At 40.8% G+C, this 27,697-nt stretch overlaps 1 protein-coding gene across 1 annotated transcript in view; it reads right to left on the bottom strand.

Annotated features, from left to right (window-relative positions):
• Window positions 1-27,324, bottom strand: part of LOC109042433 (lysosomal alpha-mannosidase) — a 53,773-nt gene extending 26,449 nt beyond the window's left edge. Inside the window, exon 1 of the mRNA XM_019059172.2 lies at window positions 27,076-27,324. Coding sequence (XP_018914717.1) covers window positions 27,076-27,150 — 75 coding nt within the window. The 5' untranslated portion in view covers window positions 27,151-27,324. The remainder of the gene's footprint in view (window positions 1-27,075) is intronic.
• Window positions 27,325-27,697: the final 373 nt, after the last annotated feature.

Genomic DNA, 27,697 nt, shown 5'->3' with positions numbered 1-27,697 from the left:
CTGACCCAAATACTGCACAGTTATACTTGCCCCCCGCCACCATGAGAAGTATTTTTATTACCCTCTTTGTTACACTGAGGACCGGATAGCACGCAATCAAATTTTAGGTCGATATCTTCCAACCCCGTTGTCAACTTTCATGGATTAATTATGAAAAGCAGGTGGGTCCAACGGTAAAGTTGATTTCGAAATTTTCGTCAAGTCGATGGTTCTTGAAATGCATCCATCGGAACAGTCGAGAGAAACTCGAACAAGCAGATACGCTCTCTGTTAAGCGCTCAGCCGATAGGCAGCGCTTTTTGATTTCAACTTGCCTCTGAGTAGCTAATGCGTTTAAATGGCGCACCAGCTCATCGATGTGTAGGCTTTTTGGGGGGGTCCATTTTTAAAATAAATAAAGCTGTGAAAACTGTATTTTAGGCTTTTAACGTAATGTGCAGGTAGTTTCGATCGTTTGTCTATAAGAAAATTTCTTAGCGCTAGAGTAATTCTTATCGAAATTGATCGTTGAACTCAAGTGAAGCCTAAAAAAAACGCGCCTGATGAGCTCAACGGTGAGCTCATTTTCGGGAAACAAAAATACGCGTTTACGGTTTCCTTGGTAACCTTTGTTTGCTATCAGCTGATGTTTTATTTCCATTTCCCAGCCAAGTCGACGGAGTTTATACGTCCTTTCTTCATTAAATACATTTATTAACACCTGAGCGCTTTTCTAATACGACAGTATTAGAACTTTCCCGCTTGTTTTTTCTTTCTTTTTTATGAAATTTTCTCATTCAAAGAGTGTCTCCATTAGCGACTTAATTCAATTCTGTAGAGTAACATTAACGCACGCACAGGGAAGGGAAGGAGGGGATGATGATAATGATATTACACATCTACTTTTGAGCAGAACAAAGGGTGGATTCGGTGGATAGCATAGTCGAAAAAAGAACTGTTAAAAGAAAAATCTGTCTTTGAAGTGCAGAATTCTGCAAGCGCCGTTGACTTTTTGCTTTCGGATCTATAAAGCGTATAATTGCACGAAAATTAAGCAATTTTGGGCCTTAACATGGCAAATTGAAATTTTGAAGCCCCCCTCAATCTCATTACAACGATTTCTGCACCGTTGATATCAGACAACCAAAACTTCTATTATTAGTAGGGCGGATAAGCATAACAATCGTGCATTTCTGGAAGAAAGCATGAAACTTTCAGGATATCATCTTTACCTATAGAAGGTTCAATTTCGCAAGTGAGCCCAAAATTCTGAGGCCATGGGGGCGGGGGGGGGGGGGGGGCAGGGGGCCCTGATTTCGCTATGTTTTGCTGAATTTTCGCGTTGGATCATCGTGAGAACGCCGTTAACAATGTAAAATGTGATCAAAACCTGTGTAAACGTCATTGATAGGTTCTCTCAAACAGTATCCTAAAATGCTAGCACTGTCCGATCCCGGAGCACCCCTCAAAATGCCTAAAATTCAAAATGGCGCCCATAATAAGGCCTCCGGAATATCGGTATTTTCACTTGTGCATATCCTGTCATGTGAGGTATCGTTTTCCATGTAATTTTGGTCGCAGATTTCATATTTGAAGTCAAAACAACCCCCCGGTCAAAATTGGTGCCCCCAATCCAAGATGGCGTCCAGATTTGAAAGGCAGGAGGGTGCATTTTTTAAATTTTTACGCGATAAGGCAAGTGATATGTCATTTCCTATGTAATTTTGGTCGTAGATTTCATTACTGAAGTCAAAACAGTCCTCCGGTCAAAATTGGTGCCTCAAATCCAAGATGGTGGCCAAATTTTAAAGGCAGGAGGGTGCATTTTTTCAAATTTTTACGTGATAAGGCAAGTGATATGTCATTTCCTATGTAATTTTGGTCGTACATTTCATTATTGAAGTCAAAAAAGCCCCCCCGGTCAAAATTTGTGCCCGAAGGCTAAGATGTCGGCCAAATTTGAAAGGCAGGAGTGTGAATTTTTAGGAGAAAAATCATCACGTGAGATGACAAGAGAGGTAGGTATCAATTCATACGCATTTTTAGTCAACAAAACGAATCTAAATGAAATGTAAAAAAAATATTTTATCACATTTGATACGAGATAATTAAGAGGGTGATCAGTTTGACCGTCCACGGTAGGAATGATGTTAACAGGAGCATCTATAATGAGCTATTTTATTCATTTTTAAGCCCATATAATTTCTCGATAAAGATAAGGACATTTCACGCGACGCACCTGCCGTACCCTCTCCAGTCAGTATAGGAGAAAATCCTAATCAACACATGCTGATTCACATTCCCAGTGAGGCTCTTCACGGTTCTGTAAGTTTTTTCAGTTGGAATCTTAAGAACTTCTGCATGAGTCTAAGAACGAAAATATGATTTTCTTGGTGGTACAGCATGGTGTCACTCCCTTTCTTACAATTACACCGGATAATTTTAAGCGGGGATTCCGGAAGCTGGAGGCAAGTCACTTAAAATAGGATGAAGCTCCTTGTTTTTATTCATCCATCCCCAAAGACAAGCATCCAGATCACTTCATCCCATCCACAGTTGAGTATAAAAGTAGCTCCTAAATTAATGTTGCTTACTTCATTGTTGATGATATCGAGGGTAATTTCTCTAATTGAATGAAGACTTTGAAAGCTGGAAAATTTTCCTTCGATATATGATGACGGAGGTCTTCGAAAGTCACATTTTTTTGGCTACCATTGAGGAGTAATATTTCGACGGTGAAACAGCAAAAGTGCGTATCTTGGTTGCAGGATTTCAAAATATTCGCTCCTATTTTATTTTTTGAAAGGGGACCAAACCAACATCATGGCTTGACATTTTTACAGAATATTCCTCACATAGAGAGTGAAAACAAGCAAAGTTTTCAAGAAATGACTCCAGTATTTTTTAATGAAGGAACGGAAGTATGACAAGAAGTCTGCAACACCGCAACCCGAAATAGTATTTAAGCAGTTTCACCATCGATTTACTCTTTTCCAGCTCTTTATATCCGTTCATGGTTTTGATTAGGTTCCAAGAACCTTTCTTTAGATTCTTGCAGGTAAGGATCACATAAAAGCGTACAGAATAAAGTTGCTGTTCCTATTTTATGGATGTGAGGGGTTGAATGGCAACCAGTAAACGCATGCAAGAACAGCTATCATCTCGGATTTTGCGCGTTTAACATCACTTTGAAAACGCAAAGAAACATTGGTGTCTGCTCATCAATTTGATGGAACATAGGTTTGTGCAATGGATTCGTAAGTATGCCTATGCTTCGATCGCACTCGATGGAGTAGAGACCCACCAACTGAAACCGACTGAAAGTTTTCTAAATTATTTTCGGTACTTATTAATTGCTCATCCCCTGAGTCTAGGGCATCTGAAATTGAGTTCAGAGTTTTTGTGCAGTCACCGCAAGACACCTCACTATTAGTGGCTCATCATTTTTCACTTGTCAGCCATGATGGCAATCATCTTAATTATCTCGTTTCATTTTTGTGTCAAATATTTTTTTTACATTTCATTTAGATTCGTTTTGTTGACTAAAAATGCGTATGAATTGATACCTACCTCTCTTGTCATCTCACGTGATGATTTTTCTCCTAAAAATTCACACTCCTGCCTTTCAAATTTGGCCGACATCTTAGCCTTCGGGCACAAATTTTGACCGGGGGGGCTTTTTTGACTTCAATAATGAAATGTACGACCAAAATTACATAGGAAATGACATATCACTTGCCTTATCACGTAAAAATTTGAAAAAATGCACCCTCCTGCCTTTAAAATTTGGCCACCATCTTGGATTTGAGGCACCAATTTTGACCGGAGGACTGTTTTGACTTCAGTAATGAAATCTACGACCAAAATTACATAGGAAATGACATATCACTTGCCTTATCGCGTAAAAATTTAAAAAATGCACCCTCCTGCCTTTCAAATCTGGACGCCATCTTGGATTGGGGGCACCAATTTTGACCGGGGGGTTGTTTTGACTTCAAATATGAAATCTGCGACCAAAATTACATGGAAAACGATACCTCACATGACAGGATATGCACAAGTGAAAATACCGATATTCCGGAGGCCTTATTATGGGCGCCATTTTGAATTTTAGGCATTTTGAGGGGTGCTCCGGGATCGGACAGTGCTAGCATTTTAGGATACTGTTTGAGAGAACCTATCAATGACGTTTACACAGGTTTTGATCACATTTTACATTGTTAACGGCGTTCTCACGATGATCCAACGCGAAAATTCAGCAAAACATAGCGAAATCAGGGCCCCCTGCCCCCCCCCCCCCCCCCCCCGGCCCCCATGGCCTCAGAATTTTGGGCTCACTTGCGAAATTGAACCTTCTATAGGTAAAGATGATATCCTGAAAGTTTCATGCTTTCTTCCAGAAATGCACGATTCTGGGAACTTTTTCCCCTTATCCGCCCTACTATTATGGCAATATTTTTCCCAAAATATTCCTGGCAGATTCTCTTCTGATCCAGTATCATGACTCAAAAGAAGGTTTTCGAGGATTACGGTCCGTTTATACGTGGGTAGGCACATATTCATTCATAACTCATGTTTTATGCAAAATATTATAAGTAGGAGTTGACAGATTATTGTAAATTCAAGGTTCATAAATTATTGCAATTAGGGAGGGGGGGCGTAATATAAGGGTTTTGAGTGCAGATTCGCCAGCTCTTAAAATGAGTGTTTCTTATTAGTAGGGCGGATAAGGGGAAAAAGTTCCCAGAATCGTGCATTTCTGGAAGAAAGCATGAAACTTTCAGGATATCATCTTTACCTATAGAAGGTTCAATTTCGCAAGTGAGCCCAAAATTCTGAGGCCATGGGGGCCGGGGGGGGGGGGCAGGGGGCCCTGATTTCGCTATGTTTTGCTGAATTTTCGCGTTGGATCATCGTGAGAACGCCGTTAACAATGTAAAATGTGATCAAAACCTGTGTAAACGTCATTGATAGGTTCTCTCAAACAGTATCCTAAAATGCTAGCACTGTCCGATCCCGGAGCACCCCTCAAAATGCCTAAAATTCAAAATGGCGCCCATAATAAGGCCTCCGGAATATCGGTATTTTCACTTGTGCATATCCTGTCATGTGAGGTATCGTTTTCCATGTAATTTTGGTCGCAGATTTCATATTTGAAGTCAAAACAACCCCCCGGTCAAAATTGGTGCCCCCAATCCAAGATGGCGTCCAGATTTGAAAGGCAGGAGGGTGCATTTTTTAAATTTTTACGCGATAAGGCAAGTGATATGTCATTTCCTATGTAATTTTGGTCGTAGATTTCATTACTGAAGTCAAAACAGTCCTCCGGTCAAAATTGGTGCCTCAAATCCAAGATGGTGGCCAAATTTTAAAGGCAGGAGGGTGCATTTTTTCAAATTTTTACGTGATAAGGCAAGTGATATGTCATTTCCTATGTAATTTTGGTCGTACATTTCATTATTGAAGTCAAAAAAGCCCCCCCGGTCAAAATTTGTGCCCGAAGGCTAAGATGTCGGCCAAATTTGAAAGGCAGGAGTGTGAATTTTTAGGAGAAAAATCATCACGTGAGATGACAAGAGAGGTAGGTATCAATTCATACGCATTTTTAGTCAACAAAACGAATCTAAATGAAATGTAAAAAAAATATTTGACACAAAAATGAAACGAGATAATTAAGATGATTGCCATCATGGCTGACAAGTGAAAAATGATGAGCCACTAATAGTGAGGTGTCTTGCGGTGACTGCACAAAAACTCTGAACTCAATTTCAGATGCCCTAGACTCAGGGGATGAGCAATTAATAAGTACCGAAAATAATTTAGAAAACTTTCAGTCGGTTTCAGTTGGTGGGTCTCTACTCCATCGAGTGCGATCGAAGCATAGGCATACTTACGAATCCATTGCACAAACCTATGTTCCATCAAATTGATGAGCAGACACCAATGTTTCTTTGCGTTTTCAAAGTGATGTTAAACGCGCAAAATCCGAGATGATAGCTGTTCTTGCATGCGTTTACTGGTTGCCATTCAACCCCTCACATCCATAAAATAGGAACAGCAACTTTATTCTGTACGCTTTTATGTGATCCTTACCTGCAAGAATCTAAAGAAAGGTTCTTGGAACCTAATCAAAACCATGAACGGATATAAAGAGCTGGAAAAGAGTAAATCGATGGTGAAACTGCTTAAATACTATTTCGGGTTGCGGTGTTGCAGACTTCTTGTCATACTTCCGTTCCTTCATTAAAAAATACTGGAGTCATTTCTTGAAAACTTTGCTTGTTTTCACTCTCTATGTGAGGAATATTCTGTAAAAATGTCAAGCCATGATGTTGGTTTGGTCCCCTTTCAAAAAATAAAATAGGAGCGAATATTTTGAAATCCTGCAACCAAGATACGCACTTTTGCTGTTTCACCGTCGAAATATTACTCCTCAATGGTAGCCAAAAAAATGTGACTTTCGAAGACCTCCGTCATCATATATCGAAGGAAAATTTTCCAGCTTTCAAAGTCTTCATTCAATTAGAGAAATTACCCTCGATATCATCAACAATGAAGTAAGCAACATTAATTTAGGAGCTACTTTTATACTCAACTGTGGATGGGATGAAGTGATCTGGATGCTTGTCTTTGGGGATGGATGAATAAAAACAAGGAGCTTCATCCTATTTTAAGTGACTTGCCTCCAGCTTCCGGAATCCCCGCTTAAAATTATCCGGTGTAATTGTAAGAAAGGGAGTGACACCATGCTGTACCACCAAGAAAATCATATTTTCGTTCTTAGACTCATGCAGAAGTTCTTAAGATTCCAACTGAAAAAACTTACAGAACCGTGAAGAGCCTCACTGGGAATGTGAATCAGCATGTGTTGATTAGGATTTTCTCCTATACTGACTGGAGAGGGTACGGCAGGTGCGTCGCGTGAAATGTCCTTATCTTTATCGAGAAATTATATGGGCTTAAAAATGAATAAAATAGCTCATTATAGATGCTCCTGTTAACATCATTCCTACCGTGGACGGTCAAACTGATCACCCTCTTAATTATCTCGTATCAAATGTGATAAAATATTTTTTTTACATTTCATTTAGATTCGTTTTGTTGACTAAAAATGCGTATGAATTGATACCTACCTCTCTTGTCATCTCACGTGATGATTTTTCTCCTAAAAATTCACACTCCTGCCTTTCAAATTTGGCCGACATCTTAGCCTTCGGGCACAAATTTTGACCGGGGGGGCTTTTTTGACTTCAATAATGAAATGTACGACCAAAATTACATAGGAAATGACATATCACTTGCCTTATCACGTAAAAATTTGAAAAAATGCACCCTCCTGCCTTTAAAATTTGGCCACCATCTTGGATTTGAGGCACCAATTTTGACCGGAGGACTGTTTTGACTTCAGTAATGAAATCTACGACCAAAATTACATAGGAAATGACATATCACTTGCCTTATCGCGTAAAAATTTAAAAAATGCACCCTCCTGCCTTTCAAATCTGGACGCCATCTTGGATTGGGGGCACCAATTTTGACCGGGGGGTTGTTTTGACTTCAAATATGAAATCTGCGACCAAAATTACATGGAAAACGATACCTCACATGACAGGATATGCACAAGTGAAAATACCGATATTCCGGAGGCCTTATTATGGGCGCCATTTTGAATTTTAGGCATTTTGAGGGGTGCTCCGGGATCGGACAGTGCTAGCATTTTAGGATACTGTTTGAGAGAACCTATCAATGACGTTTACACAGGTTTTGATCACATTTTACATTGTTAACGGCGTTCTCACGATGATCCAACGCGAAAATTCAGCAAAACATAGCGAAATCAGGGCCCCCTGCCCCCCCCCCCCGGCCCCCATGGCCTCAGAATTTTGGGCTCACTTGCGAAATTGAACCTTCTATAGGTAAAGATGATATCCTGAAAGTTTCATGCTTTCTTCCAGAAATGCACGATTGTTATGCTTATCCGCCCTACTATATTATCTGTACATAAATTTCATAGCCTCGTGACGTCTAATTTCTCATTTACGCACATTTCTAATCTTGCATATGTCGCAGGCAAATAGCGAAATCAGGCATTTTGTCAAATGCCTGGACAGATAGCTAAATTTTGATGGTCTACAAAATTTTGTGAATTTATGGCAGAGAGCTCACGAGTTTTCAATATTTGGGGAAAAATATCTCATCAAACCTACAAACTCTTTTTGTCACTTCCTCTTAAGTTGCTTCTCATATTTTTAAATGTTAAAATCCTAAAAATACTGTATTCTCTGACATGCTGAAAAGTTCAAGATCGTTTAAAATACTATTTTGTGATGCAAATTTTTACTGAGAATTTTTTCTTACCGGGCCAATTAATTATTTTGTCTAACATCGTCTCTTCTCCATTTAAACCTACACTGGAAAAGAAAACACATTGGATCTAGAGTCCAAACTCTTAAAAACATCGACAAGAAAAAATACTCTTGATTCAATCGGCTTGTTGCTTAAATTATGAACCAAGCCTGTTAATTTGATCGGATTTCCTTTTGATTTGAGCAAAAATCTGATTGAATCAAGAGTATTTTTTCTTGTTAATGTTTTCAAGAGTCTGGACTCGAGATCCAATGTGCTTTTTTTTCAGTGTATGGAAATGTATCCATTCTTGGAGGGGCCAGGTGATCTGACAAGAATCGATTATTTAGCATAGGTTTAAGCGGCGAAAATCCAGCGTTGCCAAATTACTGAATAGCGAACATACCTCTTTCTAGGTAAGACCCCATTAGCGTGGTTATTCGCATATTTTCCGATCATCCAACAAGGGCTCACTCGTTACTCTGCCGCGCTAAGGAAGAACGTCGTATGAACACTCGAGAGTTGCCAAATTTCCTTTGATAACACGGTTATTTTTGTGGAAAGTTATAAATATTTTTCCTTGAAAATTTCAGGGACTTTAGGTGAAATTGCGCACAAAATTATCTGAAAAATCGAAAGGAAAATTTTCATAAATTTATCAGGAAATTCGCGTTTTATCAAAGGCAATTTGGCAACGCCTGAAGGTTCATACGGCGTTTTTCCTTAGCAAGGCAGTACTGGCGGATCCCTTGAAATTGGCGAAGGTCCCTGCGACGGGAAGCGGATCCAATTCAAAGCCGTCGGCGAGCTCCACACGTAAGCTCATTGTCGAAGACGCAATCATCTTAAAATATGAGGGTGCCCTGTTAGAGCCCTCTCGATTTTCCATCCCCCTCGCACCTCGCGCTCCCCCACTGTCTGGCCGCCCCTCGTGAATCCTTGCCGATCCCGACTTTCTCCCGTGCTTTCTTCGCGGGCCGGGGTTGCGGTCGGGGTCGGGGGGTCCCGGTGTGATATCCGCTCGTCAGTTTTTGATGGATTATGCGATGGATGCGGGCGCGGCCACCAGGCGCCAGGCACGCCACGGCGAATGACCCGCTATCGACACCGGGCTATTCACATCGTCTACATGTTCCGCAATTATGCGTGTGCCTCTCATCCTGTCCTATCGATCCGGAGCCTCCCCGAATCCAGAAGTGCCTCCCGCCACCACCGGTACCGCGCGCCACTTAAAGTCGAAGAAATACCTAGAGTGCCTTTGAAGGGTGTCCCGGAAGTACCGATGTTGCAAGTTGGTGACCCTCCATTTAAATGTATGTAAAACAATCGATTTTCGGAGAGGCGCGCGCTGAATCGAGTCAATGAGAGTGGTCGGACAAAATTTGGAAACTTTAAAAGCGTATAACTCCGTTTATACAAAATTATGATATTCACTGGAAAAAAACACATTGGATCTAGAGTCCAGACTCTTGAAAACATTGGCAAGAAAAAATACTCTTGATTCAATCGGATTTTTGCTTGAATCAAGAGGGAATCCGCTCAGATTAAGAGGCTTGGTTCTTGATTTAAGCTTAAATCCGATTGAATCAAGAGTATTTTTTCTTGTCGATGTTTTTAAGAGTCTGGACTCTAGATCCAATGTGTTTTTTTTTCCAGTGAAGTTGGCGACACTGTTTTTTCTCCATTTAAATGTATGTAAAACAATCGATTTTCGGAGAGGCGCACGGTAGATCGAGTCAATGAGAGAGGTCGGACAAAATTCGGAAACTTTAAAAGCTTATAACTCTGTTTATACAAAATTTTGAGGTTCCAAAAGTGGTTTTAATGGTTTCTTCGTAGAATTTTCTTTCTGAAGCACCCCTTGAAACTTAAAATGTGACGAAATAAACATCGAAATTTGCGGTTTTGGTCAAAAATTTCATGTCCGACTTCTCTGAATGCCTCGATCTATTGTGAGGCGTACTTTTTTCCACCATCGGTACCTTGCGCCACTTTAAGTCGAGGGGAAACCTAAAGTACCTTCACAAGGTGTCCCAGAAGTGGCAATGTTGCAAGTTGGCATCACTGTTCTTCTTCATCCATTTAATGTGTGTAAAACAATCGATTCTCGAAGCGGCAGCTATGACTCACCTCAAATCGATATTTTTAAGGAATTTTTAAAAGGAAGAAAAACAGCGTTGCAAACTTCCAACATCGCCACTTCTGAGACACCCTGTGAAGGTACTTTAGGTATCCCTTCAACTTAAAGTGGTGCAGGGTACCGTGCTCAGAATTTCCTGATCCGTGACCGACTTTTCTGACATTTTCCTGAGTGATAACGTCGAATTTCCTTATATTGTCTGGGGTTTTCCGGTTTTCACATGCTCTAGTCACCCTATTCTATGTGACCCTGCATATTCACAGGAAATTCTCCAGTTGTTTTCATTTTTTCAAAAATTTTTCTAAGCCACTGCAGAATTGCTCGGTACACTGAAAAAAATTCTCGGCGTTTTTACCATGGTCCGTTGGTACCTTTACCATCTCACTTTTTTTCACCAATTATCGATAATTTTACCAAGACAGACTGGTAAGCTTACCTAAAAACCGGTATTTTTACTGTTTTTTCGGGCGAGGATACCACTTTTATCGGTAATCAATTCCCGGTAACTTTGCCATTTTATCTCGGTAATTCTACCACAGTCGATAAAAAATATTGGCGTTTTTACCAAGGTCCAGTAAAATTACCGAGAAAGTTTACCGAGATTTCTTGGTAAAATTACCAATGGTAATTTCACCAAGACAAAACTGGGATCAAATAGAACCCTGAACTCTTGGTAATTTTACCCTTTTCTTAGTAAATACACCGAGATTTATTTTTCAGTGTAAGCCACAACAGAATCGCTCGGTATAAAGTTGCTAGGTAAAAGTGCACACTTTAGTACAGAACAGAGAGAGATTATCTGAAAAAGCTAAAAGTTGCTGAGGTTTCATTGCCGTCAACAAAGACGGTGTTTCGAATACGTAATTCGGATGCTCACTTCCGGAACCCACTGGCGCCTTTACGGGGAGAAAACGATAACATGAAAAACGGACAAGAAAGGTCGGAATTCACAAACATTTAAAACAGCAATGCAAACCAGATAAGGAAGAATATAAACAAAGCCGAAGGTACTATCATTTCGACTGAAATGATAAACAGATCAACTGAGAGTCCTGGGAACCAATATTATGAAAAGTAGGCAAATGAAATGCTCAGTCATGAAAATTACAATGATACGAACAGCGACCGATCCAACGACGTTATCGCCTTTAACGAAAAACAAAGTATTTTCGCTTGGTCACGCACAGAAAATCGGTGTATTTTTATTTAAACGAGGCAATTCTAGAGAAGGATGATACAGGATAACCAAAATGCACAGATCATTCCTGTTGGGATGGGGATAGGATGATGAGAGAAGTAGAAAATCGAGAAGATCATCACAAATACAACGGAGGAGGTTAGTTACGCTACTGCTCGAAGAAGCGTAAAAAAAGAGAGAATAAAGTCTAGGAACTGACGAGAAGAAACGAAGGAGAGGAGAGGCAAACAAGCATAAAACTGGAAAAAGAGGAGAAAGAGGCAAAGAAAGATCGGTGAATCACAACACAACTGCAAACAGATAAGAAAATGTGTAAAAAGGTCATCGTTCAGATCAAATTCTGACGTAGATGCTGGATAAAGACCATAGTGCCAGATCAGAGCAATGTCATTTCGTACTTTTAACAGCTCTAGCCGTGCTGAGGAAGAGCACAACTTGAGCATTCGAACGTTGCCTAATTTTCCTCGAAAAAAAATTAATGTTTGAGACAGTTTATGAACACTAGTGTAAATTTTCAGATAAAGACAACTATATGCACTGCGAATACAATTCTAAGAAACACCTCCATGAGTTTTATTAGAAGACATTTGGCAGCGCCGGAATGCTCATACGACGTTTTATCTCAGTACGACAAGGTTGCAGTCAAAAGCAGCGAAAGCGAAAAAATTACATACGCTGAGGTTTATTGCAGAAAAAGTTTTCCTTCTCCATTGCACACTAATTAATCGAGAGGGTCGGCTCGAATTTCGTTTCTTTCGGAAACAGCCTGATTACGTGGAATACAAATGTATATATTGCACCACTTAAGGGCAGCAAAGTTTCATAATTTTCGCTACGGGGCTTTTTTCGAGGACTAAATGAGAGCCGTTAAAAACATTTTTCATTATCAAAAAATTTTCCGGCTAAATTTCTAGCTAAATCCAATTTTTTCGATTTTCAGGTTGTTTTTAATTATTTTTCTATGGGCCCGAAGCTGGACATTTATTGACACAAGCAATTCAAACGCAGTCGTGACTCAAGTAGTATTATCAAGTGCGCGCCCGTTTTTCCGGGTCCCTTCGAAAAATTCGGCCCCTGATATCTCTCGATTCTCCTCCACCCTTCGACCCTGTTAGCAGTCCAAACGATCTGAGCATTTCCAAAATATATGGAATGGAAATTTGAAACCTGGTGATCACCATCAGTTGCTGCTTAGATTAAGTATGGTGTTTCTAACCTAAATGCATTCGCTGAGTGGAATTTTCCCGGGCAAGTTTTTGGCTTGTTTTTATCACAAGAACTGCTATTCTAAGGCTCCTGCGTGAAACCCCGTTTAAAATGAGAGAAACATATGTAGAATCTTAGCAAAGCCTGACAGTACTTTCTGGGTTCTTTTTCACTCTTGCCACAGGTGATCCTAACGTCCCACAACACCAGCACCAGGCACCATCCTGTAACTTTTGGAAAAATCGAGACAGAGACTTACTTGAAATTTTGTGGGTTCTCCTTGGTCAAAGAAAAGGAATTTAGGTATTACCCCTCAAAATTTTGAGGAGACCACTTTGAAAAAAGCAAGAACCCTGGGGTTTATAGAGGCAGGGTTGTCACGGAAAATGGAAAATTAATTTTCCTCAATTACCTGACCCTTCTTAAGTAAAATTCCCTGACGATTGAGGGAATGTCAGATGATTGAAAGGAATTAATTAAACAAGTTTTCAAGCAGTTATTTGCAACGTCAAGCTCATTCCAGAACACAAATGGAGGTGATTTAATAATTTTTTCCTGACACTTTCGTCATTTTCTCTGAAATTTCCAGGGTTTTCCTGACTTCTTACATTCCCTGGCATTTCCAGAGTTTTCCCATATTCCCTGCCGGCGGCAACCCTGTAGCGATGGCACGGCACTTTCGGATCATCCGGTGCGTTCCTCGAATTTTCCCCCGATTCCGGCGGAAAAGCTCCACTTCGACCGCAGCTCACTAATCCGGCAATGGTGGAGGTAAGTAGGCAAACGGTTTTTAATCAAGCGGAGCAATTTCGTGCGGTGCAAAAAGATGAACTGCCTTGTGTAACCCGGATCTTATCGGGCGACGCACAGTGGATCCAGTCAATAGGAGCGGTCGGACAAAATTTCGAAACTTCAAACGCTCATAACTCCGCTCATACAAAACCTTGAAGCTCTAAAAGTGGTTCCATTGGTGTTCTCGTGTAATTTCCTTCCAGAACCACCCCTTAAAATTTAAAATGTGACGAAATGAACACTAAAATTCTTGGTTTTAGTCAAAAATTTCATGTCCGATTTCTCTAATTGCCTCGATCCACTGTGCGACGCAGCAGCTGCCGGCTGGCTGCGGCGCGCTCCGCTTCCCAGTTCACTCTTCAGTTCCCAGTTTATGAATGGAGACCGATCTGGTGACGTCACGTTATCAATCGGTCAGCGAGCAGCAGGAGCGTAAGCACGGGTGGGAGGGGGGGGGGGCGTCGCGACGCTGTGCGGAGGCAGGAAATCGACATGGGCTGGAAGTTGGAAAGCTGATTGCAAGTCCAATCGGATATAACTCACTTCGTCGAGGAAAGCGCCGCGCCGCACCGATGCGATGACACCCACACTTCACTTCCGTGCACTTTCCCGCCCACTCCGCCGTGCTAAGTAAAAACGCCGTACGAACATTCGAGAGTTGCCAGATTTCCTTCGATAAAATGTTTATTTTTTCAGGAAAGTTATGAATATTTTTCCTTTGAATTTTCAGAAACTTCAGGTGAAATCGCGAGCAAAATTACCTGAAAAATTGGAGGAAAAATATTTACAAATTTTCCCGAAAATTCGTGATTTCTTGAAGGAAATTTGGCAACGCCTGAGGGTTCATACGGCGTTTTTCCTTAGCGCGACAGCACTGGTCTCTCCTTTTCCTTCCGACTTTCTTGCACCCTCGTCTGCCCTTGGCAACCAACACCCTTCTCCGATGCGAGCGTTTACTCTCTGGATCTGCGGCCTTGACCTTGGGGTGGTACCAAAGCATGTGTCCCATTACGGAGGGTATTTTGGCCTTAATTTGGTCGAAAATTGAAACAGCTTAGAATAATGTCTTGTACGGTCAAATCGACTCTTAATCATCTACCCTGTGAAAACTTGTCCTTATTTGAGGTGTTTTTGAAAGGTTTTCGGCTGATTTACCAGCGTAAAGTAGTCAAGTTTTGCAGTTTTCTCGAAAAATTGCTCATTCTCGGTCCTTAATTAGATTGTTCATGTATGAGCACAAGCGACTACCACGTTCATATTCGAATATGTTAATCTTCAGTACACCCATTACAACATATTTAAAGGAGAAAGTGGTAGTCGCTTGAGCTCATACATAAAAAATCTATTTTAGGACCGAAAATGAGTAATTCTTCGAGGAAACTGCAAAACTTGACTACTTTGCGCTGGTAAATCAGGCGAAAACATTTCAAACACACCTCAAATAAGGACAAGTTTTCACAGGGTAGATGATTAAGAGTCGATTTGACCATACATAACATTTTTCTAAGCTGTTTCAATTTTCGACCAAAGTTAGGGCCAAAATACCCTCCTTAATGGGACACATCCTTTTTAGGGATAATCCCTGACATTTTATTCCCCGTGGATGCACCCGTAACGCAGGCTTCGACTCCTCTCCCCTAAGAGCGTTACGTATTTTATGAACCCTCACCATGTTGGAGACTCCTTGGAACTAGTCATGGGCAGTCCTCCAGAAATAAAATCGAGCTTTTACCCCCATTTTTAGACTCTCTCTACGGTGTCAGGTTCCAACTTCCCTTTACACCTTCCTTTGGAAGGATTTCTCGGGTAGTCCTAGACCTTCCCTTTCCCCTAATTACTTGATGTCATTTATGATCGGTCTCGTTGTTCCCAAAATCCTCCTCTTTCGGGTTTCCTAAAATTCTTGCATCTTCCACAATTTCTCCTCACGTTACACGCATTTGAAAGAACTAGAGATAAACTGAAACACGCACAAGCAGTACACAACATGCTCAAAAAACTAATTTTTTTTAAAATTTTCGTAGGCCGGCAACAATGTGATAAATTTAACTAATGCACTTCTCGGAAAATTGACGATGTCGCGATGAAAATTAATAACAGCTTACTTCATCGGCGCGATAGGCAACGCTGAAATGAAGTTAAAGTGTAAAAAAAACACAATCAACGCTTCAGTTGTGTCGCATTCGACGGATATCAAACGAATTCCATTATAGCCCCTGGATGCAACTATTCGAACTCCGTGGATGTCCGTGTTGCATACGCACGGAAATGAAGGCGTTTTGCAGACACTGACCGCTCAACAGCAGCACCTAAGAGTCGATCATCATCGTTGCCGTCCTAAAATGAGGGCTGTACCTTTTCTGATCTACGAAAGACGAATGCGGCGAAGTCGTTTCATGGTCACTTCGGAAAAAATTCAAGTGCGCACCTCAACACGTTTGTATTTGTTTACGCTGGAGAGTTAAAAAAAAGTCCAGTCAGAAGTGTAAATCAACCTGCGGTTAATTAACAGCCTTGTTAGGCAAGGTCTGGAGCTTGTAGAAAATGAGTATAAAAAAAAAAAAAAAAAAAAAAAAAAAAAAAAAAAAAAAAAATCGAGGAATTTCAAAGTCTTGAATTTGATCGAATTCGGCAATTTCTCAACGCAACTTTCAAAAAATAAAAAAAATCGTGAGAATCGGTCTAATGGGTATCCAAATATCACTGATATACAAGAAATCTTTTTTTTAAATATGTATATGATTTCTGACGAATTTACACTTGACATACGCTTCACCACTTTCCGAGACAGGTCTGAGGGCTGTCTACCTACATTTCTACATTTGTTTTCTCCTCTTGTAACATGGGCAGCACCTAGTGGTAGAAAACCATAATCATAGCTACAAACTTGTTTCGGAACTTTAGCAGGTCGTTAGGCTAGCAACACACCTATCTTTCGCCGGCAATAAAAAGAGCTTATTGTTAATGAAAAACGGAAGAGAACAAAAAAAACAGACGGATTAATTATCACCATCTACGTAGTTTATGGAGATAATTTTGAGCGATTCTGGTACACGAACGAGAGGCCGGGCGGAAAGCCCGTTATTGATGGGAAAAGCACCGACCACTGACCTACTTCTCGTGTGAACTCGCCATCATTCGAATCAGATTCTTCGACCGGAACTGGACGACTGGACAGATGCTCTGACCCATATAGATACGTACATTCGAAAATGAACGTGTTTCTGCCAAACACAACTATGTGCATTATGACGTGAGCCCTGTTATGCATGTATTCTTATGGATCTCAGGGCCCATGTCTTAGTGCACATAGTTCCGTTTGGCAGAAATGAATCCAAATGTGTCCTTCACGAGTGCCTTTCATTAAATGGGCCTCTCGTTGACCGATAGTGTGCGTTTATGACCCAGACCCAGAATGATGCATTCTGCCCCTCTAAGGAGGAACATCGTATGAACCTTCTAACGTTGCCACGTTTCCTTCGATAAAACCTTAATTTACTAGGAAAATCGTGAATTTTTTCCTTCAATTTTTTCAGATCATTTCGTTCGCACTTTCGTCAAAGTTATCTGAAAATTTCAAGGAAAAATACGCATAATCGTTTTCAAAAACACATGTTTTATCGAGGGCAATTTGGCAACTCTCGAATGTTCATACGGCGAATGTTTATAATGCCTTAGCACGGAAGTATTCCAGCGAGGCTCATTTCCATCCGTCGTCCCGAGGGAGAAGGGCTGTTCCTCAAAATTGGAAACTCGTTTTTTCACTCCGCAGAGCTGAGCCGGTTGCGAGTGTGTCTCGATCTGATTCAGCTGGTTATTTTTTCGGATTCGTAAAGAACAATATGACCTTCATGTTTGCAAGTGCTGAGGTAATATGCTCTACATACATATCAACGGAGATAGCACACAAAACAGACCACGTGTGACGTCAACCCTCTCAGTAAACTTTAACATCGACCAAAGGCAGGTCAAGAAACATCGATGGTGAATTGCAGATTTGTCTGTATATGATCTGCCTACAGGGTGATCCAAGAGTCCCGCACCACCACTGTAACCGCTAAGGTTCTTCCTCTATTCAGAGGGATCCTCTCAGAGTTTTGGCAGGTCCCAAAAATCGTCATCTTCGACCTCGGAGTACTCACAAAATGGGCCTGTTGCAAACTTTTGCTAGAGCAAAACTAAGAGTTGTTTCTTATAGATAATGCCTCGAAAATCACGATGAGCGCATCGGCAAACTCTGAAATGCACTCATAACTTCACAAACTGCGTAAGAAATTTGCGGTTTTTTGAGCTTCCCGCTTCAAAAACGATACTACGGCACAGGTGAACATTTTGTAAGAGGAGTCGTTCCATCGTCGGCAATAATCATCATAGCCGACGCCAATCCGCCAAAACACGTTTGATGGGACGAGATAACACCTGAACTGGATTAGACCAGATAACAATCGGTGTGTTAACGTTCATATTTTCCACGCCCGAATTGATTGACCTTGAACTCTCCTTGAATTACGCGCGGAACTGCGTGCAAGCGTCGGCCATGATGAATATCGCCGACGATGGAGCGACTCCTCTAACAAAATGTTCACCTATGCCGTAGTATCGTTTTTGAAGCGGGAAGCTTAAAAAAACGCAAATTTCTTACGCAGATTGTGAAGTTATGAGTGCATTTCAGACTTTGCCGATGCGCTCATCGTGATTTTTGAGGCATTATCTATAAGAAACAACTCTTATTTTTGCTCTAGCAAAAGTTTGCAACAGGCCCATTTCAGGTTTCTACCTCAAGTTGTTAAAAAGTTACAAGGACGACGCCTGGTGCTGATGGTGCGGGGCTTCTGGCACACCCTGTATAGTTTTAAGCTTAACATGGGGGGTTTTTCTAGGTTATATTTGCACAAAAAGACGTGTTTGGCAGAACGGGGAGAGCAAAAAATATATTCCGCAAAAAGACACAATCCACAAGATAATTGAATTGATAAGCTCTACGTGCATTTGGAGTCCAATAGAGTATTCGGTGATATTTGCGAAAGTTCCTTGCTTCAGCCCACCCGATTACTCGAGGAAGTGGAGGGTTTTGCTGGGCATTTTTCCTGCATGTTGGTATGATTCAGATAGGTACTGTATAATGTTTGATGCTGATCAATTTAATTCTAAATGAATCAATATTGCAATACTGCCGTGCTAAGGAAAAACGCCGTATGAGCATTCGAGAATTGCCAAATTTCCCGCGTAAAGCATGTACTTTTAAAGAAAGTTGTTCCTACTTTTCTTCGAAATTTTCAGATACTTTAGATCAAATTGCAAACAAAATTGTCTGAAAATTCGAAAAAAAAATTTGCAAAGTTTCTCCAGTAAATTTCGCCTTTATTGAAGGAAAGGAAATCCGGCAAGGTCTCCAGGCTCATATGGCGTTTTTCTTCAGCACGGCAGAATAATAGACACTATTCTGCCGTGCTAAGGAAAAACGCCGTATGAACCTTCAGGCGTTGCCAAATTTCCTTCGATAAAAACTGAATTTACTGGGAAAATTGTGAATATTTTTATCCAAAATTTTCAGACTATTTTGTACGCAATTTCATCTAAAATATCTGAAAATTTAAAAGAAAAATGTGCATAAATATCGTCAAAAAAACATATTTTATCGAGGGAAATTTGGCAACCCTCGAATGTTCATACGACGTTCTTCCTTAGCACGGCAGTATTCTAAAACATGGTAACACCTCGTGATTGTACTATTACAGCTTTGCCACAGTTCAAAATGCATTAAGAGTCACGCATCTTTATTTACTGCTCTCTAAACAGGCTTTGGAATGCAATCAATGCGAAAAACTTTTTCTTTCTAGGTTTCACTTCTTCACAGGAATTCATGCTGAAATCGCGGATTCCAGCACTTGGCACTTGTGCCCTTGACTAGAGAACCGGATGGATTTCATGCGTCCGAGGCGTCAATTGCATGATCAATCAAATAATCATAATCCAACGAAATATACCTGGGAATTAATATTCATTGTTGGTCTTTAAACATCCCTTAACTATGATGAAGCCCTCAGGAGAAATTCAAGACGTCAAAGAAGTTTGCACAGTTTCCTCTTGTCAGACATGTGTAGAGTCAAGACTCGCTCTCCAAGAATCGCTTAAGGCAGGATTGCCACAGAATTCAGAAAATGAAATTCCCTGATATTTCCCTGGTTTCTTTGTCACATTTTGGTGAAATTTCCTGACAATTGAGGATATGCCAGATGCTTAAACAGACATGATTTTAAACAGTTTACAGGCAAAATTTGTGGTTCGAAAACGTCAAACCCATTCCAGAAAAGGAATACAGGCGCCTTGCCAATTTATCTCTGACACTTTTTTTCATTTTCCCTGACTTTATAAAATTCCCTGACAACTCCTCCAAAATCGAGTTTCTCTCCCAGGTCGGCTAATTTGAACGTAAACTGACTGATTCAATCACATCAACAAAATTCGAGATATTTAAGCAAAAGGGGAGTAAAAAAGTAGTTAGTGCGGAAAAATGTACTCCACTCCAGACAAAAAAGCAGTAAGTCCACATTATTTTAAAATTGAGCGTTATATCTGCAACTGCCTACTTGGAATTGCCACCGTTTTACTGGCCCTAAAAGTTGAGGTATGAGGCGGCATTTCCCGATTTGAAATCAAGTACATATGTAATTATGTATAGTATTTAAAACAACCGTCGTCTGCTATTAATTTATTTTAAATTTTTTGTGGGTGGGAGGAGGGGGGGAGCAGGAGAAAACCCCACCAGGGAGGAGAAACCCCTGGTTATTACTTCATTGAGGAATATTCCACACGATTCATTCCCTCTCGATGGGCGGACCCATTTCCCCCTCTTCGAATGAAAAATCCGGCCAACGCCTCGACAAGCACATATTAGTTCCCGGAGAATTTTCCACAGGCGGATCATTTCCTCACGTCAGGGACGTGATATAAATAAAAGGGCAAACGTCATGATCTGCAGACATTTATCTCGACTGCGGTTTCAGTATTCGAAGAAAGCGACGAAGGAAATCCTAACAATGTACAGTGGATTGAGTAAACCAGAGAAGTCGGACATGAAATTTTTAGCTAGAACCGCAAATGATGTTTAATTCGTCACATTTTAAACTTCAAGGGATGTTGCTGAAAGAAAATTTCACGACGAAACCAATGAAACCACTTTTACACGGAGAAAAAAACTTCGTGCGTGGGACCCGAAGTTTAGGTCACATGGATCTCTGAAGTTTTCGGATTGAGCATTCGAACACTTAAGGTCCAGCTGCTGGGGTTTGGATCACACATCTGAAACTTCAGTTCTTACGCCTGAAGTACTTCGGTTTTCACATCCGAAGAACTTCGGTTCTCACACCCGAAAAACTTCGGCTCTCACATCTGAAGTACTTCAGATGTGAGGACTGAAGTTTCAGATGTGTGATCCGAACCTCAACACGACAACTAGACCTCAAGTGTTTAGATGCTCAATCTGAAAACTTCAGAGATTCATATGACCTAAACTTCGGGTCCCACGCACGAGGTTTTTTTCTCCGTGTAAGACTTCAAAGTTTTCTATAAACGGAGTTATAAGCTTTTAAAGTTTTACAATTTCGTCCGACCTCTGCCATTGACTCGATCCACTGTGCGATGGAGTATAAATCGAATCAATGGCCGAGCGAGAATCTGAATTTTTAAAGAGGCCCGTCGATGGAAAAACGAAGATTCAGACTTACAAGAAGAGATAGTACGAAGATATAACCGGTTTGTAAGGAGGAGTGCGATTTGCCGCGAAGTATTCGAGTATAGTCCTGAGAAATGTCACTGTAACATCGTTAGGACTAATTGTGGGAGGCGAGACTTCGCCATTCAGCTTCGGAGCTGATCAGTTTCGCAGATAATCAGTTTTGCGGATAATTTGCATTCGAGATTAAGTTTAAATTTTAAGGTAACGGGTCTTGTTAACTGCGCATTTCAACTCGGGCCAGGGTCCATGACCTGACGGAAAAAATGAGAAAAAAAATTTGGCCATCGCTTGGAACGCAAATTTATGGGTGAAATTAACTACTGAATTTGTGCGAATCGAGTTCACGGTGTTCATTTTTGAAGCCAGTTCGTTCCGCTAATAATTTGCATTCAAAATTGTTTGAAACTATGGGAACAAAAAGCAAGTCTCCGCGAAGAACTTCAACCCAGACCGAAGGTCTACGACCGGTCAAAAGTTAAGGGGAGGAACAAGTCAATCTTTTTGGCCGTGAGTTTAAATGTGAAATCGATAGTAAAGTGATAGGCTCAGTCTTACGCCAGGTGACCTGTGCGTGGGCCAAAACTGGGCAGTTCTATAGAACTAATATTGAAAAGTCCAGAATTCTTGAATTTCCTCATTTCCTCACATTTATCTAATTTTCTAAAGGAGACTCCTACATTAATTAAAGCATAGAACTTTTACTTTCCCTGGACTTCATTCGTAAAAACTATACTTTCCTCCGAAAGTTAAAGCCAAAGTATTTTTGTTTTTTAAATTTCGCTATTTTTATTTATTTTCGGACAACGGATACCTACAGCTTTACAAACAAAACAGTTTCTGGTGAGAATAGGAAGAATTCCCGATTTTTCTCTACTTCGGAATTATGAATCAATGCTGCACATGCAAGCTTTTACACTGGCAGTTCCACAGGCAATACTGATCAATCCAATACGAACAATTTTTCCCTCGGAAGATCCACTAAAAGTTGAAGTACTGACCTACTGAAACCCATGCCCTCGTCCTGTAATGCTGACAACGTGTGCTCTGCCCGCGCAGGGTTACCATTAACTTCAACAAAGTTCGGTTAGGTTAAGTAACGGAACTGAATCGATTAACCCACCAAATGGCTCAAGATCTAAATTGAGGTATTATTATGAGAGTTACGTACGAGTATAATGTCTTCCTAAAATTTTTCTTGAAAAATAGCGACCTGATCGCCATGGATTCCTAAAATCCACTTTCTAAATATTAAGTTTAATTTAAAAACCAAAATCTACTCTGTTAAAAATCGAGGACTGAAATTTGACGCATGACTCACTTCGGAGTCTATACAGTGTCCAAAGAAATCGAGCGATATAAATGCGGAGTAAAATACGCTCATCTACACTGCCAAGCTAGGGAAAAACACCGTATGAACATTTAAGCGTTGACAAGCTTCCTTTGATGAAATGCAAATTTCCTGGTAAACTTATAATATTTTCCTTCCAATTTTTCAGATAATTTTGTTCGCAATTTCACCTAAATTTCCTGAAAATTTCAACGAAGAACGTCCATAACTTTCCTCAAAAATAAACATTTTATCGAAGGAAATTTGGCAACTCTCGAATGTTCATACGGCATTCTTCCTTAGCACGGCAGTATAGCGTACGACACTTCGGTAGATTCCGCTTCGTGAAAGTAAAAGGGCGGATCATGCCTCGCATTCATACCAGTCGGGTTGTTTGGGAGCTTTATTGACTCCGGTACCAAATTTCACTCCAAAATGTTTAACAGTGTACGAGATTCGAATGGTGCGCTGAACAAAGGTTCCATTTTTCAAATGGTCGAGTTAGGGAGTGTATTAGTCTTCTTTGAGAAACGATGCTGGCGTTGCATCAAAGAGGAGCGAAAAACGCAAATAACGCACGCATAATATACCAAGCGTATGGATTTATTATCAATGGCCAATTTGACTCGCATAAATGATGGTTTTTCCAGTAAGAAAACAGTCAAAACCTCACGCCGCTGAAAAGTGCTGTTATTTCGCTTAAGAATTGACTTGAGACTTGAGAAATGTTCATTGCGCAAATCGTTTTTTACTCGAAATATTTGCACGAAAAAATATATAATATCATTAAATTCCGACCCTATTTGGTGGTCCATATATTGAAGCTGTAAAAACGAGAAAAACTGGTGATTTCAGCACGGCAACATCCTACCCCGTTTTAGCATGGAATTTCAGGGATCTGCCCGAAATTGTGACCTAAGCAAGCCTTTCATGCGGATTTTCAGCAAAGGCATATTTCATCTCGAAAACTCTTCTTAGTGTCCGATAGTCGACATTCAGTGCGTGGTTTAATTCCTTCAAATCCCTCTTCATTTAAAAGTCTGGTTTCAGAGTAGCTGCATTTTATCGCATAATCTCGCAAACGATTAGGTATGAAACACTGGGGATTGGGGAATTAAAAGTTGAATGGCTGGCGGAAGGTGGATTAAGACATGCCGAAGCATAACAGTCGATCACAAACATCTCTACTATGCTATTCCATGGTTCCGTGGAAAGCTTTTCCGCGAAAATTTAGAGTATGAAATAAATAAGCCAGCATATTTACGGTGCTCAGCACTTATTAAAGGCTCAACAGAAACAACTTTTGAAGCTTAGCTTGGAAGTTCACAGGGATGAAAACTACGGAATTTTTGCGAAACGTGTTACTGGACTATCAATATAACAATCTCAAATCTGAACCGTTAGTTTATGAATTTGATCGAATTTTTCATAGGTTAATTGTTCCTGGGTTGGAAGATGTTTATACTTTCATCCATTGACAGCCTTGGGAGATCTGGCGGCAACCCGCAACAAAGTCATAATATTACGAAGATCGCGACCGACAGTTGGTTCGGAGATCTTACAAATGATAGTGCAAATTTGAGGTTATAAAAGTGATCTGTTCCAGAAAATAAAACCTTATATTTTGCAAATAAATAACTAGCTTTGTCCCATCGTTTCTGGCAGCTCTGGTTAAATATTCCAGAGATGACTGTTACGATTTTACCTTCGAGACTTAGTACGTACCGGCAGTAAATTGAATAAATGCGACTGTCTTCTCCTGAAATTTGCGAGGAGGGGTGGGGGCGGAGAGGGTAGAGGGTAGAGGGAGACTTTTCTACCACACTGTATACTGATTCAAGGGGAACGCACCCCGACCGCTACGCAAGTTGACCCCATGAGGCGCTTCGCGCTCTTTGAGGTCCTCTTCCCGGGTCACAGTCTAAAAATTTCAAGAAAGTGAACTCATCTAGACATTGTTCAGTATTAAGGTGATTCTTCAAGCTCACGTGACAAGGTCGAACAGGCATGTGATATATCGAATCGATAAGGTAACAAATCTCGGCAGGTTTTGAATTTTGAATTTTAAGCAAAAAAAGGACGATAGCCCCAACGCGAGAGCCAATAAAATCATTCTAAATCCAAAACCTGGCATCATTTAAAGAAATGAAAGCAGAATAAAGTTGGGGGAAAAACCTCGCATTCAATACAGAAATCAATAGCTGAATCGAATTCGAGGTTTCTTCCTACCGCTAATTAGCTTCATTTCTCGGCATTTTGCCAATTTGTGGGTTTAGAATGATTTTTAGGCTCATGCGCACGGCGGGCTATCGTCCTTTTTTTCGCTAAAAATTCAAAATCTGCCGAAATTTTTGACCTAATCACAGCGATATATCGCATGCCAGTTCGACCACGTCACTTGAGCTTGACGAATCACCTTAGGGAATCCGCGGTTGAGTGATATGAGATTTTTCCCATTTTCTGAATCTGCTTTTCCACGAAATAGATCCACAGATAGTTCTTGTGTGGGTTACGAATACATTAAGAGCGAAGACGTTTCAATGATTCTTAAAATAACGGAGATAAATAAAAACCTGCCAAGAACAAGAAACTTTCTGGAGAGGGGGCGAAGCGGAAGGGGTGAACTTAACTTTGGAACTTTTAAAGGAACTTTTGGAAGGATTTGTGTTGGCGTCGACTCGAGTAAACTTGCGACCGATAGGGGTTGATTCCGAGTCAGATACATCACTTTTCAAGATGACTCATCAGCATCATTTATGATTATCATTGGTACAGTTAATTTAAAAAAGACACATTTATTTCACGGGAGATTTTGACCAGTTATGAACCACGCACAGGAACATTTTGGGGGTTAAATAGATGCGCAATAAACATTGTTGAAATACTGTGTCCACTTAATATATCAAGCAAAAAAAAAGGAACGTTTACGCATGGACAAACATTTCAACGGGATTTTCTCGAAAAAGCTCTGTAAAAAACCCTAGATTGAGGCTGCAAGCACCCAAACACGAAATATCGTATTCGATAAAGTCGAATCAATTAAACAGTAAAATTTCGAATTGGGATACTTTTAGCTTATGTTTTTTCCCGGGGCATCCTGCTAAAACGTACTTTTGGGGCGCTTCTGATTGTTCCGTTTTTGCAAAGATTTCAATGTGAAACCTGTATTTTTTCAGTTTGTTGGATGGTTCTATTTTGCTGTGAATTCACCTTCACTCTCCCGTAAAACTTGTTTATTCTTTCAACTATCTTCCATGTTGAAATATTTACAATTTTGTTGGTTTGCTTATGTTTTTCTATTCCAAAACTGGTGAACAACGTATTACAAGACTCTTTAGACACACTCCTGCATCCCCTTTTCCAGATCCTACCCATTCCCTAAAAAGTTCCTGATTTTTCCGGACATTTATCATTCCCTGATGAATCTCTGTAACTACCGGTTTTTCTGGATCCTACCCGTACCCTAAAGAATTCCTGATTTCCCCGGATATTTATCGTTTCTTGATGGATCTCTGTAACTCCCGGTTTTTCCAGATCCTGCCCATTCTCTGAAAACATCCTGATTTTCCCGGATATTTATCGTTCCCTGACGAATCTCTATAACTCTCGGGTGCTCCAGATCTTACCCATTCCCAAAAAAATTCCCGATTTCTACGGATATTCATTTCCTGATTAATCTCTATAATTCCCGCAGCTGTTCCAGGGTTTTTCTAAATCTTTGATGCCGAGTCAACGAGCGAAAAACCAATTTTAAAAGAATTGAATCTCGGAGCAGAGAGAGAGGAACTTCCCGGTTTTCGGCACCCATTCCCTAACAGTTCCCCGATTTTTCCGGATCTCTATCATTCTCTGCTGAATCTCTGTAACTCCCGGTTGTTCCAGATCCGGAAAAATTCCCGATCTCTCCGGATGTTCATCATCCCCCGCTTGATCTCTGTGATACCCGGTTCATCCATGTCCTGGACACCACACTGGGAAAAAAATCACATTGGATCTAGAGTCCAGACTCTTGAAAACATTGACAAGAAAAAATGCTCTTGATTCAATCGGATTTTTGCTTGAATCAAAACGAAATCCTCTTAAATTAAGAAGCTTGGTTCTTGATTTAAGCTAGATTCTGATTGAATCAAGAGTACTTTTTCTTGTCGATGTTTTTAAGAGTCTGGACTCTAGATCCAATGTGTTTTTTTCCAGTGTGCTAAATCTCTGTAACTCTCGGTTTTACCAGCTCCTACCCATTCCCTAAGAAATTCCCGATCCCTCCGGATATTTATCATCCCCCGCTCAAGCTCTGTGATACCCGGTTTGTCCATGTCCTGGACACCATGGTTAAAGATATAGGGTCGTACCTGGCATTTGAGCGCGTGTCCAAAACTCGGCAGAGAAGAGGATGCGACGACGAGAACAATCCATGACCAGAACATGACGGACGAATTCGGTATTCCCGAAAAAAAAAGGGAAAAATTCCACTGGGAAACTCAGCGACGCATCGGCGTTGACATGCACCCAAACACGCGTTGCACTAAAGCGCACAGCCGTTGGATCCCGCAGACGTGACCCGCGACTCCCGCACTATGAACTGAACGAATCTTTCCGGCGACACTTTATCTCCTACAAATACCCCGTGCCGCTCCACGTCCACCGCCACCCTCCCCAAGCCCCGCTTCCGTGGATCGCACCCGTTTCCTTCCCAAAACACCCACATCTTTTTCTTTTTATTTTTCTTGTTCCCCAATCCCGGTTCCTTATCCGCTCTTCGCTCTTTCGTCAAGCCAACCGCAACTTTCGCGCCAAGAGGATGAATGGGCAGGGTTGCCACAGAATATAGGTAGGCACTTTCCCTGATTCCCCCGACGCATTTTGGTGAAATTCCCCCGGTGAAATGTGTGAGGAATTTGCGATTTGACCATAGATTCTTATGTAAAAGTTTGCGAGAAACACGCCGGTGCCACTGGTTTTCTCTGAAATTAA

This window comes from Bemisia tabaci, chromosome 7 (genome assembly GCF_918797505.1).
Source record: "Bemisia tabaci chromosome 7, PGI_BMITA_v3".
Taxonomy (NCBI): domain Eukaryota; kingdom Metazoa; phylum Arthropoda; class Insecta; order Hemiptera; family Aleyrodidae; genus Bemisia; species Bemisia tabaci.
This window is presented reverse-complemented; position numbering and strand designations above follow the sequence as displayed.